This window comes from Cajanus cajan, chromosome 7 (genome assembly GCF_000230855.2).
Source record: "Cajanus cajan strain Asha chromosome 7, NIPB_CcT2T_4, whole genome shotgun sequence".
Classification (NCBI taxonomy): domain Eukaryota; kingdom Viridiplantae; phylum Streptophyta; class Magnoliopsida; order Fabales; family Fabaceae; genus Cajanus; species Cajanus cajan.
The window spans coordinates 14,117,170-14,134,412 of record NC_138523.1 but is presented as its reverse complement, the minus strand read 5'-3'; the positions used below and the strand labels follow the sequence as shown (position 1 = coordinate 14,134,412).

Here is a 17,243-nt window from a genome sequence, read left to right as displayed (position 1 = left end):
AAAAAATTTCGGGTTAGTTTTTTGACTAATGGCTAAGAAATTAAAATCACCTTGATCATGTCTCAACACATAGATAATTTCACAAAATTGCAAGACTGAAGCAAAACTAATTGAATAGAAGAAATGTTGACACTCAATCATGTTATTCGTGGATCTATCAACTCACTAGTTAGATTTTTTTTGAAAAACATAATAACTCATGCTACAATTTCTTTGTTAAAGTTTAATGTTAAGTATTTTTAATGTTTTTCTTTGTTAAAGTTGACTTTTGGCTCATGTAACTCAAGGAAACAAATTGAATTGAAACGCTAATAAGTTTGAATCAGGTCGAAGTTAAATTGAAAAAATAATTTATATTAAACTCAAGTTGAACAACAAATTGAACTAAATATTAGGAGTCAAGATTTTCAACCTTAGTTGTACATACATTTTTTTTCTTTTTAATATATTTTTATAAGGACTAAAAAAAGTAAAGTACATACCTTCAGGAGCTGCTGTCCAGAGAGTGGCAGGTTTCTCTTCTAAGCATTCCCCGGGAGAACAACAAGGTGACACATATTCTAGCGGGTAGGGGTGCCATTGAATCAGGAGGTTATATAGTTTGGAATAAGCCTCCTGCCTTTGTTCTTGAGACAAGACAATAAGGTGGGATAGGTGTTCACCCCTTGGGTATTCTTAGTTTCCTTGCGATATATTCTTTTAAAATTTCCCACTACCAAAAAACTAATCAAACATTCAAACTACATATACTAAAAGAAAATAAACTATTTTAATTATATCAATTGAAAAGGAAAAAATATAATGAAACCATACAAATATAAATTGTTCCGTACAAGCAAGATTCACTTGAAAATGTACCAAACAAATTGTTTTATACTACCACATAAGATAGATTAATTGTTCCCTCACTCACTTTCTTTCACTTGTTCATCTTGTTTTTCCATTCTCCCCTACCCCAACAACCTCTCTTTATCTCTTTCTGCAACCTTAAAAGGGCAAGACGACAATGAGGCTGGCACAGTAACGAAAGTGACGTGACATCACACCCTCCAGCACCCTTTTCTTCAATCAAACTCATTCACCCTTTTCTGTCACACTCATGTGACTCCTTCCCTCAACACTACTACTAGTACTACAACCAACATGTTCCACATCCACGAGAACTCCATCAAAACAAAACAAAACAAAACATGAACCGAGAAGAAGACAAAGAGGGTGACCATGTCTCCATTTTGGCACTTTTGCTTCTTGCATTCAGAAAGTCTTTCATTGGTTGCAGCAAAAATAATACTACTGACTTCTCTTCCATGGAGATTGGCTTGCCTTCCAATGTTAGACATGTTGCACATGTTACCTTTGATCGCTTCAATGGTTTTCTTGGCTTGCCCGTGGAGTTCGAACCTGAAGTCCCGAGAAGGGTTCCTAGTGCCAGGTCAATTCACCTTCTGGCTATGCCAAATCATTTTCTTTATTTTCTCTTTCAATGTGTTAGTGTAACTTTTGCATACCAGTTTAAAAGTTTAAAATTACGTTCAACAGAAAATGGAAAAAAATCAAAACCTTGTAAGTCTAACTTTTTTTCAACTTCAGTTTAGTTGAATTTAACTAATTTAACTAGTTCCCAAACACACTTGCAGTAACTGCTAGTGCTTACTGCAGCTAGATTCTTTTGTTTTGTATGCTACATTGATGTCATGTTAATGCCTTTGCTGATCCACTTGTGACACAGTCAAGTTCAGAGCTGTTTTTCCAAAGTTACTATTTTAAACTTCTAATGCATGTACTAAAATAGAATTTTTCTTCTTGTAGAATTTTATGTTTTTTTTTTAAAATTAACTTTAATTTATACATATTATAATTGTAAAACATTAAAACTTATCACCACTTCATATTAATTAATATGATGACGTAGTAAGGAGATCAAATCATGTTGAATGTCAATGTAAAGATGTTTTACACTGATAGTGTTTATAAGAAAATGGCCTAACCTTACACCACTGTGCTTACTTTTCTTATTTTAATTTGTACGTATAGTATGGTATCTCTTATCATATGAATTTATGTTGTTCTACATGGAGCTGTGATTCCTTTGTCATGGTTGTTATTCCAGAAGTATAATTGAAGCATGATGTTGTACAATTAGTCAATTAGACATGAAAACAGTAATTCTCTCTCTTCCTTATGTCTTGTTCGACATTATGTTTGAGTGTTCATTTGTCTTTTTTGTGTTCTATTTTATCTGTCTTTGTCAAGCTTGATGAAGGGTACAAGTGCTGTTTCTTCGAAACTGTTGTCCACTTGATCAATATGAAGTGGTTAAGATCTTGAAACATCTGGTCATTTCTTACAACTCGGTATCATATTTTCCATTACATTCCTTGTTGATGCATGCACACTCCATTTGCATTTTAGATGACAAACCATCCAGTTTGCATTTTGTTCACCTACTTTTGGACTTTTGGTAGAGTTCTCAAGTCTCAACCTATATCATCCTGTGGTGTTGATCTTGATATATATTTTGCTTCTTTATCCACAGTGCAAATATTTTTGGGGTTTCAACAGAATCAATGCAGCTTTCCTATGATGCCAGAGGAAATAGTGTACCTACAATACTCTTGTTAATGCAAAGGCAGCTGTATGCACAAGGAGGTCTTCAGGTATATTTCCCATGTTTACCTAAAGGTGATTAGAATAATTACATAATTTGCCAAATAATGCTAGTTATGGATGTAGATTGACATTCTAAAAATTTTATTTGATATTGTTTTTGAATTTACCTTAAAGCTTTTATATGATTTGCTTTTGTACCAAGCTTGAAGTTGATATTTTAATGTTCACATGTAGGCTGAAGGAATCTTCAGAATTAATGCCGAGAATGGTCAAGAGGAGTTTGTAAGGGAACAATTAAATCGAGGGATTGTTCCAGATGGAATTGATGTCCACTGTTTAGCAGGTCTTATCAAGGTATTATTAATTATACTATTATTAGATTTTTTCTTTAGGATCACTTATTATAGAGATCGTTGTATTAACAGAGACCATGAACTTGTTAAGTAAACTTCATTATGGAGATTATTGCATTAATTTGATATTCTTGTTTAGGCTTGGTTCAGAGAACTTCCAACTGGGGTATTGGACCCTCTTTCACCAGAGCAGGTAATGCAGTCTCAATCAGAAGAGGAATGTGCTCAGCTTTTGAGGCTTCTTCCTCAAACAGAAGCAACTTTACTAGATTGGGCGATAAACCTTATGGCTGATGTTGCTCAACTCGAACATTTGAACAAGATGAATGCTCATAATGTTGCAATGGTTTTTGCACCAAACATGACTCAGGTGAGTCAAGAACATGTTTTTCTTGTATTTTGTATTATTGTAGACTTTGTGATTTTTATACAAGTTAACTTCAATTTGTACATATAATGTTTACCCCTTGTGGTTAGTTTAGCTGTCATACTGAATCAATAACATGTTCGCTAGAAAAAGATTGTTATTAAGATTTTGTGTTTACATTTAAAGTTTTTAGAAAGTTTTTGAAAGAGGTTAACTATGGTTAAGTGGGTATATGTGAACTTCTCCCCACTAAGTGCTAAAATAAATGGTTTACTTTATTTTCTTCCTTTGATGGTTTTATGCAAGATTATAGTTATATCACTCATCATTAAATATAAATCCATGGTACAATAACATCGTTTCTGACCTGCCTGCTACAGATGGCGGATCCTTTGACGGCTTTGATGTATGTAGTACAAGTGATGAATTTTCTAAAGACCCTTGTGATGAAGACACTAAGAGAAAGAGATGAGTCTATGATAAAATCAAATCCTATGGCAGACCAAAATTCTTTTGCGGATGATGAGCACCAAAGCTCTTCGCAGCTGATACTTCAGGATGGTAGTGAAAGTGGAAGTGATTTTAGTGAAGAGGGTAAGGTATTTGTTGATGAAGAACCTTCTCCACAAAGCCACTCTAGTCGTCTCGTTGAAGATGGCTATGAAATGGAAAGTGGATCCAAAAGTTTGCATACACCTACTGAGAGTATCATTACTAGAGGAAATACGTGGCTGGTTGTCACTTTACCTTGCAACATTATCTCTCAAATGTGCTCTTTGACAAATGGAATCTTTACTGGTTTGACTAAAGGAGATCAAGAAAACATTTGTAAGAGCAAAAGCCTTGACTTGAGTAGTTCTAACAAGGTTACATGTTCAAAAATTATGGTTGAGAAAAGTACGAGAACTTCAATTACAGGGCTTATAAACTCTACAACAGATTTAGCTGAAGCTTGGCGTTGAGAGGAACTGCATTTGAGATTTTGTGATTATGGATGATTGGAGGAGGGCATTGATGTTGTGAGAATATCACAAGCTCTAGGAAACAACTACAAGCAAAGAGGTGTTTTTGTGTGTTTCCACATTTGGGAATGCTTAGTAATAGTTAGTCCTGGTTTCATGTGTGTGTTCTGTTTGTTTCTAGGTCTGTTTCTTAACCAAGTTTCTTTTTTCTATCCCATTAACCATTCTAAAAGTTCTAAAACGTTTTGTGTAGGACATAATTTAATGAATTCATGAATCATAATTCACTCAATCTCTATTTTCTTACTAATACATTTTCAGTTTTGAAGAGTGGATAGAACTAGTAATGGTCTCATCTTTACTTCAATGTAGTATACGATAAAATGCCATTTGGGAGGAAACATTCTGCTAATACAATACGTACGATAAAAAGCACCATTTGGGAGCCAAAGCCAGCTGAAACCTTGCCTTTCAACGATCAAACTACATCCAGTTTCATGCACTCCCTCCATTTTATTTTGTTTTTGATTTGTAGAAATAGATAGGAGATGAGACTCCCATGAGTATCGTACAGGGAGCTAATGACATGTTGGGATCTTCAGATCAAACACTACTGTTCACTTATAGCGTGTTTGTCTTATCGTTTGAATATCATTCAATGGATTTTGTTCTTACATTTTCTAAAGAAACATAGAAGGGGAGAGATGAATTAACATTTAATTTCATTCAATGTGAAAACAAACACATGCTTTGTGGTTAGTTGAACCTGACAGTCTCTAGTTTGACTTAAGACTTTACTTGTCAAATTGAAGGCCATTAAAGACCAATAAGAGGAATTTTACTTTTGGTGGCAAGGGATCTCCTAACATAACATAGGTATGTCCACTAAAGCAAGATTTTGTTTGACATTTAGGGTTTTGACATAAGCTTAAGAAATCCAATTATTATGTTTGAAAAATAAATTATATGACTCCCTTTGGATTTCCCCAAATAATTAAGGAATACATTACTAATGGTTAAAGGTATAGTAATTTTTTTTTAATGTTTGTATTAATATCGTAAAACGACAATCAAATTGAATCAAACAAGAATTGCTAAAATGTTAAACAAAACGAAAGTGGATATTTATCAAAAAAATTTGTTATCTTATGTGTGGTTGTTTGAGTTAAGGGTCTCAAAATTATATCTTATTTTAAACACGTGGACAATTTTTTATCTAATTTTCACTAGTTACTTCATCATTACACTTCAATATCTATATCATTTGAAACAAGTCTTTTGACCAATTAATTTCTAAAATGTTGAAATAATATTTGGTTAACAAAATCACGTCCTACAAATGATAATTAGTCTTGGTTGTTGGTCAATTTTGGAATACTAAGTGAAGCATGCCTATGAAAAAAAAAACATTTACATCATTTGTCACATTAGTGTTATGTCATCAATCGCATCATTTGACAAAGTTATATTAGCAAAATTTGTTAATTTTAATAAAAATGACAAAGATACCAAAATTATACAACTATTATACTTACAATACTTGAGAACTTAAATTACTCAATTGAAATTCAAAAACCAAAATTGTACAACCCTAATATTTAGGGTATGTTTGGAAAAGTTATGAAAATTAAATTATTTTAATAATCAATTATAATTAAAATGAAATTTTGCTTAGATAAGTTTATTGATAAATGATTTTATTTAATTTCATTTGGATAAAAAATCTTTATGTAATAAATTAGCTTAAAAGGAAAAAAAGTTAACAAATAATCATAAGTTTCAAATTTTCACATCATAAAAATAATTTTTTTTATTAAAAAAAACCTATTTATAAATTTTAGCTAATTTCCATAACAAGCAATTTTTTTTCATAAACAACTTTTCTTTTCTTTCTATAAAACTAACTAAAAAGTTGGGAGATAATCTTTTCTAAAAATATAATATAAAAATAATGACTAAAAACAGTAGTTTCAATAGAAGGATGAAAAAGAAAGAAAAAATAGTTTAGTAATACAAGATTTCCTCATAAACACCTTTTAATGTGCATTCTTGGGATCTGAAGATAAGGGAGATTCAAAGTAGTTGGAGACAACCTCAAAGATCCATATTTGGAGTTTAGCAAGTATCAAGGTAAGAGGGGAGTGAGAACTTCGCTTTGGGTGTGGATTATTTGCGCGTAGTGGAATTGACCCCAATTTTGCTTACTTCTGTTTGATGGCATGAGGAAGTACTCCCAATTTTGCTCGTAAATTATAGATCTATATCATTTGTGAAATTCCCAGTGCTTTTGAATGTATTATTGAAAGTGTGATTGTGTTTTGATATGTGGAATTGTCCTTATTTATGAATTTGTAAGTATTTGTGGGTTCTTGAGAGAACCTAAGAATTAATATAAAACAAGTTATTAGAGAAACAAATGTGAATAGGGGACCCTTATAGTAGGATGAATTAATTAGATTATAGATATCTTTTTACTAAATGAATTTGTCTAAGTTGTGGGACTTAATGTGAGTATGACTCATAAATTATGCAAAAGACACACTCATATAATACTGCTTTGGGTTCCATGCAAGGCACATTGGGCACATGACAAGATAGAGAGCATCAGTTGCTCTCTATGGCAATCACATCGAATGTGGGGAGATCCTTGTAGGGTGTGAGAGCCACAAAGTGTTATTAGTGGTGTTGCAAGTATGAGCATGGTCATGCCAATCGTGAGAGCTCCAAGGACTCCCTATTGTGAAAATCGCTAAACGTAAAAAGGGTTATGTCTGGTGCGATCCTTCTAGAAAGCTTGGAGTGCTCTTGGCCTTGACCGTGTCAAGCATAGGGCATCCCATGTTAGACATCACCATGTACCTGCACCAGAAATACATAATTTTGTTTGATTAAGTGAATAGCTCTTGAATATGTGAACCTTGCGAATTAGTTCATTGTGATGAGTAAGGTATGTGTTTTGGATTCAAGTGAAATGTGTTCTATGTGAAAAACTTTGGATGAATGATGTGACCAAGTCTAGGTATGTCTTAGTAGTGAAAAGTGTGGGTGAATTGCCTAGTTGGGAATGTGAATATTGGGGATTGTGAATAAGATTGATATGATGTGCATTGAGTTTGTATAACATGCATTATATGTATTATGTATTTTGTGATGAGTACGATGTGAAATACATTGCTAGGAAAGACCTTCTTGTGTTAAAATTTGGGGATTCATGACATTGGAGATAACTAGGTTTGGGAGACCTAGTCTCACCCTTTGTGTGCAAAGGGTGAAATTTGGCCAACATAGTTATCTTGAAGTACCACTAGTGTATATCTTCTTAGTGTAGAGTGTTGTGATCATTATGATTCGACATGTTCTCCTTACTATTCATGTTTTCAGGTCAAGATAACGTAATTTTACAAACATCACATGCATATATAATTTAGGAGGGTTTTGTCCATTGCATAGTCATAACATCCCCATTAAATTTGAATTATGAACTTGATATTTGTTTAAATGCGATGAATAATATTGTTATAGAATGTGATTTAATGTATATTGCCTTGATTGTTATAATCTATGGATGAAATATTTGTCGATGAGTGATATGTAGGGATGACAAATAAACTCGTACCCGTGGGTAATACCTAAACCCGTCCCGATTTGACCGGGTACGGGTATGAGTATGGGTAAAATCCGATAAATTAAACAGAGTACGGGTATGGGTATGAGTATATACATACCCGCCCCGTACCCGTACTCGTACCTGATTTAATTATATTAATTTTTTTTTAATATTTTATTATGTGTAATTATTTATTATAATGTGAAATATTTATAATTGTGTAATTATTAAGAAATCTCTTGATTAAAATATGATATAGAGAAAAATCTAATTATAATTATAATATAATAGAAAAATAATTTAAAAATACTGTGTATTTTTTTTGCAAAAAAAAAAATTTACAGGTACGGGAATGAGGATGAAAATTATATACCCGACGAGTACGGGTACGAGGATGGGTTTGTGTTGCAGGGACAGGGACGGGTATCATAAAACCTGTACCCGACCTGCCTAGTTGCCATCTCTAGTGATATGCATATTCATTTTTGTGTTTATTGTGTGTGACTATCCAATCATTTTTTACAAGTAGTTAGAGTGAGATGTTTCTCACTTTCTCTTCTCTTTTGGTATTTTGTTTTATTGTACATGTGCTACTAAATTTGATTGTAATAATGGAGAAGTGTAAGTCTTTCATGAAAATGCTCTCATAAGTTATAATATTGAGATATTAATTAGGTAGGAAATTGTTTTCTATTATTATTCGTATCACGAATTTAGATTATTTTCTTAGAGTTGTTTTAGTATTAGCTTAATATCCCTTATAATTGTTTTTAGATGTAGTTTTGTTATTTTGGAGATTTGACATTAAATAAATGAAGTATTTCAAAACATTATTGTTAAATCATTAATTTAATGCATGTAAAATAGAGGGTGTATGAAGATAGAAAAAATAAATGAAGAATTACAAATTATTATTTTTAAAAAATTTAAAACTTTTATTATTTTAAAAAATTTCACAAATACTTAAATTTTATATATTTTTTATTATAAATTATACATTCAAATAAAATATTTTATTTCATAAAAATTAAAACTCTTTAAAAAACGAATCACTCTTTTAAAATTTTTCATTATAACACATTATTAAGGAAGTAAAATTGTATTCAAGTCTTTCACTTTTTCTTTTTTTCTCTTATTTTATTTTTTTTGAAAACTATATAAAAAAACGTAAAATGTTTTTTCCCTAATAATTCAATAATTTGGGTCATATTTAATCGAAAAATATTTAACATACATTAACTTTCTCTCTCTCTCTCTCTCTTTTCTTCTTCTTTTTTCTTTCTCTCAGTCTCCCCGATTTCACCCTTAAAATGAGATGAACAGTTATCACTGCTTCAGCCTCCATCAAATTAACCTTAATATTAATTTCATAAACTAAAATTAATAAAATATTTCAACCTAATTAAATATGTTGGAATCAGTTTGATTTGATTCTATTGGAATTAATCCAACTAACGATTTCAATTTTCTATTTGTATTTGACAAAAAGTGTAGAAACACTTTCTCAATTCACATCTCCATCGCCGGCGAAGCTCGCGGAGAAAAACGAACTCTTGCAGGAACTTCTATCGCCCTTTGCTTCAATTCACATCATACGCACATTTTCACGCGTTTCCAGAGTTTTATTTATAGGGTAAGGAATTTCTCTATCATTTGTTTCGTAGCATTTTGTTATTTTGCTGTTTTCGTTTCGAGCTATGGTGCAAATTAGAGTCACTGGTAGTTGCTGTAAGACAGATTTATTGAGCCTGTGAGAGTGATAACAATTTTTTGTTCTCCTCCTGCCTATCGAGTGTTCGACGAAATGCTTGAAAGAAAATGACAAGTTATTTGGTAGTTGAAGCCACACTTTTCTTTCTCCTTCTAGAATCAATTCGCACTTCAACCGTAACGAATTTGGACATGATTCATGTTCCGTGTTTACTTCCGGTTTAGTCTTGAGCACTTCATGTTCCGTGTACTGAAGATAGTGATATTTTAGTTTCGCGCATATACTTGTGGTTCCGAACAGAGTAGGATTCATTGTTTTTGAATTGGGATCTTACATTGGTTTACTGTATTGCTCTGTGTAGTTTAGTTCTGTTATTATGGATATAGATGTACAAGTAAACCAACCGAATGTAGTCCGATAAAAAAACTCAAAGGTTTAGCCATCTTCGATTTTGTTGAATAAAAGAAGCATTGCTTGAACAGTGATCATTCAATCCATGTTTAATGCATTTTAGATTCATATTGATAGTTTTGTCTCTCTTTCAGCTATCTTGTTTTCAATATGCTGTATGTTTTTTTTTTGTTTTTTTTTAATCTATTTTCATGTTATAAAATAGTGTAATAATTGGAATTAGTGAAGAAAACCACTGCCGAAGAAAATTAATGGGAAAGAAAACTATAATTACTATCTCTGAGGTGTGAGTGAAGCATTCAAATTGTAAATATAGGGTAAACCAGTGTAGTTGTTGAAATTCTCTGAACAGAGACTTATGTGGGAGAATGAGAGTGCAGCAACACCACTGTGTTGAGTATTGTAATCAAATACTTAGTATTTTTTTTTTTAAATCTTATTCATTATTAAATGTAGTCATCACTAATTGTTTGGAGTTCTTATAGTTCCTTTTTCACATTTAATTGTCCTGTTAGTATCTTTCTTGATTACAAGTGTTTATGCTTTACATCTTTAATAAATAATGGGGAGGAATAGGACTGAATCATCATATTGTCCTGTAGGGATGGTTGGGAATTGCTGAGCTATAGGGAGTTAAGTTGTTTCATAACTCCAGAGAATCCTTCTCTAGTAATGTATTAGTCAAAACAGTTGTACTATTTCAGTTTTTTGTTTGTATTTGGGATGAGGGTAGAAACAATTTCTTTATCCATCACTTGATCACATTATATCATCTGTAGAACAATCCAAAATGATAACTATATGCCTTGTTGGATAAACATATACAGATTGTTACCCATTGGTTAGTTAGGTTAGTTGGTTGAAGAAATAACGCTATAAATAAGAGAGGATGCGGAGAGAGAGAGGATCTTGTTATTTGTGAAGGAATTGGAACCTTTGGGCATTGAGCAGTTTAAACCTTGAAGTTCTGCAAGTTAGGTATTGTATTTGTGGGGAAGAAATCCCTTATTCTTTTATAATAAGATACCAGCTTTCTACAAGATACCTTTTGGGTTACTTCCATCTTTTTCTTTTATATATTACATAGAACACTTGCTCAAGGGGATATCATTAAATTTAATGTTTCAGGCTTTCTTTTGGAACAACTGTCAATCTTTCTGTTTGAAGGTTATGATAGGTATTTTACTTGGTAACATTTCTTCACTTTATGCTATTTCTTTCTTCACACACAGTATTTCACACTGATTAACTTTCCTCTTCTTCGTGTGCTCTGAAACAAATTCAGCAGCTTAAGCATTGTTAGAAAGAAAGTTGCTGCAGTGATTGCATCCGCTTCAAGCAATTTTAAAAGGTTGGTTGATGGCACTATTGATCCCTAAATAGCAAGTTGATTTTTTGAGGTAATGTTTGCTTACCCTTCAAAAAAACCTTCTTTGTGATTTAACAGTTTAACTTGAACAAAATAGCACATAAATGGTTATTGATGATGTTACGGAGTATAACTTAATATAAATAGGAAAATGGAATAAAAAGTGGGGTGGGATTGGTATTGATCTGTTCTGTACATTTCTAAATAGAGTCATAGGCAATTAGCAAGTGTTGAGAGAAATCACCATCACGCATAAATATCAAAGAATAGCATTGACTCGAAACCTGGATGCAGGAGCAGGACAGAAGCAGAGAGTCTCGGTCTTAGAACATAATACAGACCGAGGCTCTAAAGCGCATCCTTTGGCCAGTGGATGTAATCGGTGTTTGAGTCTCAAGTGCAAGAGCGGGTGCGGGTGAATTAATCCAGTTTATACTTCTTCCTATAAATTAAACAGGGTTAATATGATTTTAAAATCCAACATGGTCTTTGAAAATTTATGCTTCTCAATTGATGATTGGGGTTTCCATTTGGGTTTGTGTGGTTCTTATGATATATTTGTTTTCTTGACTTCTCAATGATAGCTTAAGTTTCCTTTGCAAGAGATGAATTTTTTCTGTCTTTGTGTTTATATATAGAAGCATATATGGTAGGGAGAAATTATTTTTTTTAACATAAAATGGACTACTATGTTTTGACATGGCACTGCAAGTGATTAACAATATTTTTGACTTGGCTTCCTTGGGTTCTCCTATTCAAGTGTCCAAAGTAGCTTGAAAGAAGTGTAAGAAAAACAATATTAAAGAATGATGATGTTAGTCATAGAGCCGCAATGGCACCACCCGCATACAAGAAAACAGAACAGGTGTCATTTTTATCAAACTGCGAAAGCAAAAAAGAGGACAAGTCAGAAACAATTTAATGATGTTACTTCATTGATTTGAGATGCAACATCCAATCACTTTAGTAAAAAGAAAACAAAGACGCCCACGACAAATAAGTTTCAGAATGGCTTTGAACAAAAAATAACAAGAATAGACAACATAACAGCTAACAGAAAATCATTTGTAAATTTAGCATATTTTGTTGTCAAAAAAAAAAAAGAAGATTAAAGGAGTAAGAGAAAGTGTAATTTTGAAAAAGTGGCTCTGTTGAATGGCAATTGGCATGGTTATGTTCTACATTTCAAAAGAGTGAGTGACACTGCAATCAAAATCAACACATGTTTAACTGCTATTAATGCCGTTCTCCAACCTTGGCCTCTTTCCCTTTTCGTTTTGACCTCTATATATATATATTTTTTTTTGTTGAGACCCTCTATCTATTTAATTCTAAAAGCAACCATCTTATTGATTTAAAATCTTATCTCCTTTTTTTTTTTTTTTTTTTTTTTTTCTATTCTCATCACATGTTATGATTCAATTATTGTCGTTTTGAACTTTTAAGCCAACTGTACAGATGAAGTAACTGTGGCTATATACTGTACATTTTATTCTTTTACAAAAATAAGAGTTGAAATGCTAAAAACATTATATTGTATACATATGTTTTTAAAAATTGTATAATATTTTTCTCTTTTAAATCTAATTTCATTTTATTTAATGCTATATATTTTTTGTAACCAAAAAAATTTCATGCTATTTCTTCGTCTTTAAAAATAAAAACAAAACCCGGAAATTGCTGGGCTGGAATACTAGTGTGGCATAAAGGAGGAAGCAGCTGACCTTGGACAATTAAACATATAGCATCATTGATACGGTTTAATCGACCTAGAAGCTTAGCTTACACCAAATGCTCTTAATATTAGTTATTGAAAAAAAACACAAATATCATATTTTTTTTTATCATATATTTTACTAATACGAGTAAGGCACATGATTTAGTAGGTCTCCTGGTTTTTATCTAATAAAAGGAATCCACTGAAAAAAAAAAGGTCTATTGCCATGGTTTTTATCCATATTATTATTATTATCATATAAAGATGATTCATTTAAATTTGTCATGTTTTAAATAGTTTCCATAGTTTGAAAACATGAAATGTAGAATTGTTAATTGAGATCAATTTGCTAGTATAATATTAATAAAGTTCTGACATTTTTTATTGATGTTTATTGCATTTAAAAAAAATCTATATGACCAGACTTCACATGTTTTCCCTTTCTTTGCATCAATTTATTTTCAACAACAAAGGACATTTTAGTTATTTACTTAAATGGCGGGCACACAATGTTGACGAAAGTACGTAGAACCTTTGGACTTTGCTGTTTACCAAACCTTTTTGTGACTTATTTAATTTAAGGCTCGATGACCACCTCTCTCTTTCACTTTGGGTTAATTTATTCTGTTTCTGCTTTTGTTTGAATCACAACCACAAGCCTCTCAAATTAGGTTTTTCCCTTTAATTTATAATTGTTATTGATTTTCTGGTTAATTAGATTGCCTAATGATATTTACTTTCTTTTGAATCTAAACAGGATGCAAATTGTGAAACATATATATCTTGGTTCAATTGAAAGCTGTTTTTTTAACTAATCACTGATTAACTGCTATACTTGAGTTGTATGTCAACTTTAATTTTTCACATTCTATCATCTCACTAGCATTTTGATGTTTCCCTGGATGTAGGTAGTAGCTATATTTGTCTTGTTCTTATGTTACTTTAGATGACAATACAATACTAGGTATGCTTGGTCCTGTGCGTGCATGACTTCACTGCGAGACAAAGCACGGTTGATGATGAATATACATTGCTTTGGAAGGAACCTTGTCACTGCCTCATCCTCTTTGCCTCCTGTGCAACTCCCAGCACAAAGGTATAAAACTATTGATTGTTTATTATTTAACTACTTGTTGCTTTATACCATTAAACTTGTTTTTACTTTTTATGTACAATGATGTTTTTTAATTTAAATAAAGATGATGTTAGTGGTGTAGATGTCATCTGTGTTTTCAGTTAAGCTTTACGTTGCTTATGTATCTTGCAAAATGTTATTAAATGTATCATGTGCCAAATATTTTATGTTAATGTAGGGAAGTGCATTTTTGGTATGTTTTGCCTGATGAGGTAAAGAGCACAAACCTATTGAACCAATATTTAGAAATTCTATCACCTTGCGAGAAAGAAGATATATTTCGCATGCGTGGGGAACAGCTGAAGAAAAGCGCACTCCTGGCACGTGCATTGGTTCGCACTACATTAGCAAGATGTAAGTTTTATTATTACGGTGCTGTACTTCATAGTTTTCCTTCCTTTTTCATTCTTTCTTTTGTTTAACACTGTTCTAATGTGTATCAATCACCAAGCTATATATTTTATGTTATTGGGAATTGGGATCTATGCAAGTCATATATTTTCAGTACAATTAAGAATTTTATGGAACACAGTCTTGTGGTTTCATATCGTGATTGAAACCATTATAGCACATAATTGACTTGGTTTCCTGTTTCATCCAGAAATAGAATCAACTGCGTTATTTTACTCCTAACCTTAGCTTAATAATTTTAACATGATTTAATTGGTTTCCACTTAGTAGACATATCGCCTGCATGTTTTCATGGACCATGATTTATATTGAACTATCTGTCATGGTTACATCTGTAATTTGTATATTGTTCCAGTTCTGCTTCATTTGGTTTTGATCTTTCTAAATGACAGATATCATATATCTAAACAATATTGTTTCTGCTAGATCAGACGAAATGCCAAATTGATCCAAAATCCTTAAAGTTTAGGAAAAACAATTATGGAAAGCCTGAGGTGTGTTTTTAAACTGTTGATTTATTAACTTTTGTATGTTATGCACTTGCATTATTTATGTACCTTGTTCATGCACTAACGGTTTATAGTAGCATATTTGAATAGATGGACGGGCAATATGCTGATGATTGGAGCCTACCGCCATTGCATTTTAATATCTCGCACACTTCATCTTTGATAGCTTGTGGAGTAACTGTTGGTTCACCTGTATGTATTCAGTATTCTATTTCACAGAAGTTATTTATTTTTAAATAAGTCATTTGTATTCTCTTCTACTTTTATGACATTTTCTATCTTAGTCATTTTTCTTGATGAAGACCGTTGTCTTTTAACTGATTTAACTTGCCATTCTCATTGTAGATTGGTATTGATGTGGAAGAGAAGCAAAGGAGGTTAAAGAATGATATTTTAGCCTTTGCACGACGATTCTTTTCACCCCATGAAATAGAAATGCTGACTCACATTGCAGATCCTGAACTTCGGCTTCAGGAGTTTATTAAATTATGGACTCTGAAGGTTAGTTCAGTATATTGAATGCCACTACTGCTGTTAGGCTTCCCATATAAAATAGAATTACACTAATTGATGTTCAGGTAAAGCCGTATAAATGTCACTTAAAACTTTCTGATGGGTACAGATGCAAGTTAATATAATATTTTCAAAGGTGTCTAGATGATTTCTTCCTTTTTTTTTTGTTAGCTCCAATAAAAACAATGTAGCTCTCTCCCACGAGAGATACCTAAAATGCCTTTTTAAATTTTGATTTATTTACTAGTGCTGTGTTTTTTTTTGGTGCAAACTGCAAAGTATTCAAGTAGAAACCAAATGTAGAGTCATGCACAAATTTCCCTTGAAACTTTTATGTTTAACTTTTAAAACAATTAGAAACATAATAAAGAGAACAAGAGGTGCAAAGTATTCAAGTAGAAATCAAATGTAGAGTCAGCACAACTTGTTGTAGGTTGAAATTCAATAATGTTTTACGGTTCTGTTTGTCACTTGCCGAAACATTTTCCATTTGTAGGAGGCATATGTAAAAGCACTAGGGAAGGGCTTCTCAGCCTCACCTTTTAAGACTTTCACTGTTCGATTAAGAGACCACATAAATGGAAACATCCATGCTCCACCTCATATGATTTCTAAGGTATGCCTTGCTCATGCAAAGTTTGTTTGAACTTTGAAACATAGAGAGTTCTTGACAAGAGATATTAAATGATGATATATTGATTTTTCCTCTAGAGTAAACTGCTGGATATTATATGACGTGTTACAATATATAGGCCAGGCTAAATGGCTAATATTCAGGTCACTAATGCAGTATAGTGTATGAATTCTCGCTTCAGGTTAACAATATTAAATTTTGTCATGTGATATATTGGCTTTGTCTATCTTTAGCATTTTACTCTGCCGACAGGCACCTGCTATTACTGTTGAGCCTTCTGGTGACTTGAAGAATCTCTCAAGTAATTGGGAGTTTGTGCTTCTAGAGTTGGCTGGTTCTCATTATGTTGCCATTTGTATAGAACAGGACAGCATCGATACAGGTAGCAAGTCAGGTATATTGCATTAATGCTAGTAACACCACATTACTATCACGATAGCAGCATGCCTGCATATTAAACTATTATTCGTTGCACTTATAAGCAGCCAGATAAGTAGTTGTGGCTCAACAAATGTGTGAGTAGCATAATTTGAGCTACTATTATGAGTTTGAATGGTTGCTAGAGCCTCGTGTTTGTGGTTTGCAGGCAATGGGAGTATGCCAATAAATCTGACACTAAGGAAAACAATCCCATTTGTTGAGGATGAATGTATTTCTGCAACTGACAGTGCTGTAGTGATTGGTGGCTTGGCTAGACTGTTGATGTGTGATTAGTGATTCAGTAATGAAATGGAAGTTTTGGCTATAGTGCCTTCTTTTAGCATTTTGGAATAAGTGGTTCCAATTTATTTTATTTTAGAGCTTTCTTTGTTCTTGTTGCCTAGGTTACGTTCTGTGAGATGTACCGAAACTTTGGAGCATATTGCAATTCTGGATTTCTTGGTCTCATTAAATATGTAAATCTTGTCAACAAAGTCGCATTGCCCCGTTTTTA

At 32.4% G+C, this 17,243-nt stretch overlaps 2 protein-coding genes across 31 annotated transcripts; both read left to right on the top strand.

Moving 5' to 3' along the window:
• The first annotated feature begins 916 nt into the window (after positions 1-916).
• LOC109816343 (rho GTPase-activating protein 5) lies at positions 917-4,602 on the top strand. The gene is made up of 5 exons (XM_020381322.3): positions 917-1,432; positions 2,537-2,657; positions 2,845-2,964; positions 3,103-3,333; positions 3,711-4,602. Exons 1-5 carry the CDS (start codon positions 1,191-1,193, stop codon positions 4,290-4,292), a joined length of 1,296 nt encoding a protein of 431 aa, XP_020236911.1. The 5' UTR covers positions 917-1,190; the 3' UTR covers positions 4,293-4,602.
• Positions 4,603-9,149: 4,547 nt separating this feature from the next.
• On the top strand, positions 9,150-17,243 carry LOC109816332 (uncharacterized). Of its 30 annotated transcripts, none has more exons than XM_020381296.3 (12): positions 9,153-9,532; positions 11,150-11,198; positions 11,307-11,421; positions 11,685-11,799; positions 14,072-14,203; positions 14,421-14,596; positions 15,080-15,147; positions 15,253-15,354; positions 15,508-15,663; positions 16,172-16,291; positions 16,562-16,703; positions 16,896-17,243. In XM_020381296.3, exons 5-12 carry the CDS (start codon positions 14,094-14,096, stop codon positions 17,021-17,023), a joined length of 1,002 nt encoding a protein of 333 aa, XP_020236885.1. In that variant the 5' UTR covers positions 9,153-9,532; positions 11,150-11,198; positions 11,307-11,421; positions 11,685-11,799; positions 14,072-14,093; the 3' UTR covers positions 17,024-17,243. The 30 variants fall into 30 exon arrangements, with proteins under 30 accessions (XP_082917280.1, XP_020236885.1, XP_082917271.1 ...); XM_083061145.1 differs by having other exon boundaries at positions 14,016-14,203; XM_020381303.3 differs by lacking the exon at positions 11,685-11,799 and having other exon boundaries at positions 11,310-11,372.

Coding starts and splice junctions, on each gene's coding strand:
- LOC109816343 (XM_020381322.3), top strand. CDS start 1,191: ATGAACCGAGAAGAAGACAAAGAGGGTGACCATGTCTCCATTTTGGCA. Junction 1,433..2,536: donor AGAAGGGTTCCTAGTGCCAG/GTCAATTCACCT, acceptor CTTTATCCACAG/TGCAAATATTTTTGGGGTTT. Junction 2,965..3,102: donor GTTTAGCAGGTCTTATCAAG/GTATTATTAATT, acceptor ATTCTTGTTTAG/GCTTGGTTCAGAGAACTTCC.
- LOC109816332 (XM_020381303.3), top strand. CDS start 14,094: ATGACTTCACTGCGAGACAAAGCACGGTTGATGATGAATATACATTGC. Junction 16,292..16,561: donor CACCTCATATGATTTCTAAG/GTATGCCTTGCT, acceptor CTCTGCCGACAG/GCACCTGCTATTACTGTTGA. Junction 16,704..16,895: donor CGATACAGGTAGCAAGTCAG/GTATATTGCATT, acceptor TGTGGTTTGCAG/GCAATGGGAGTATGCCAATA.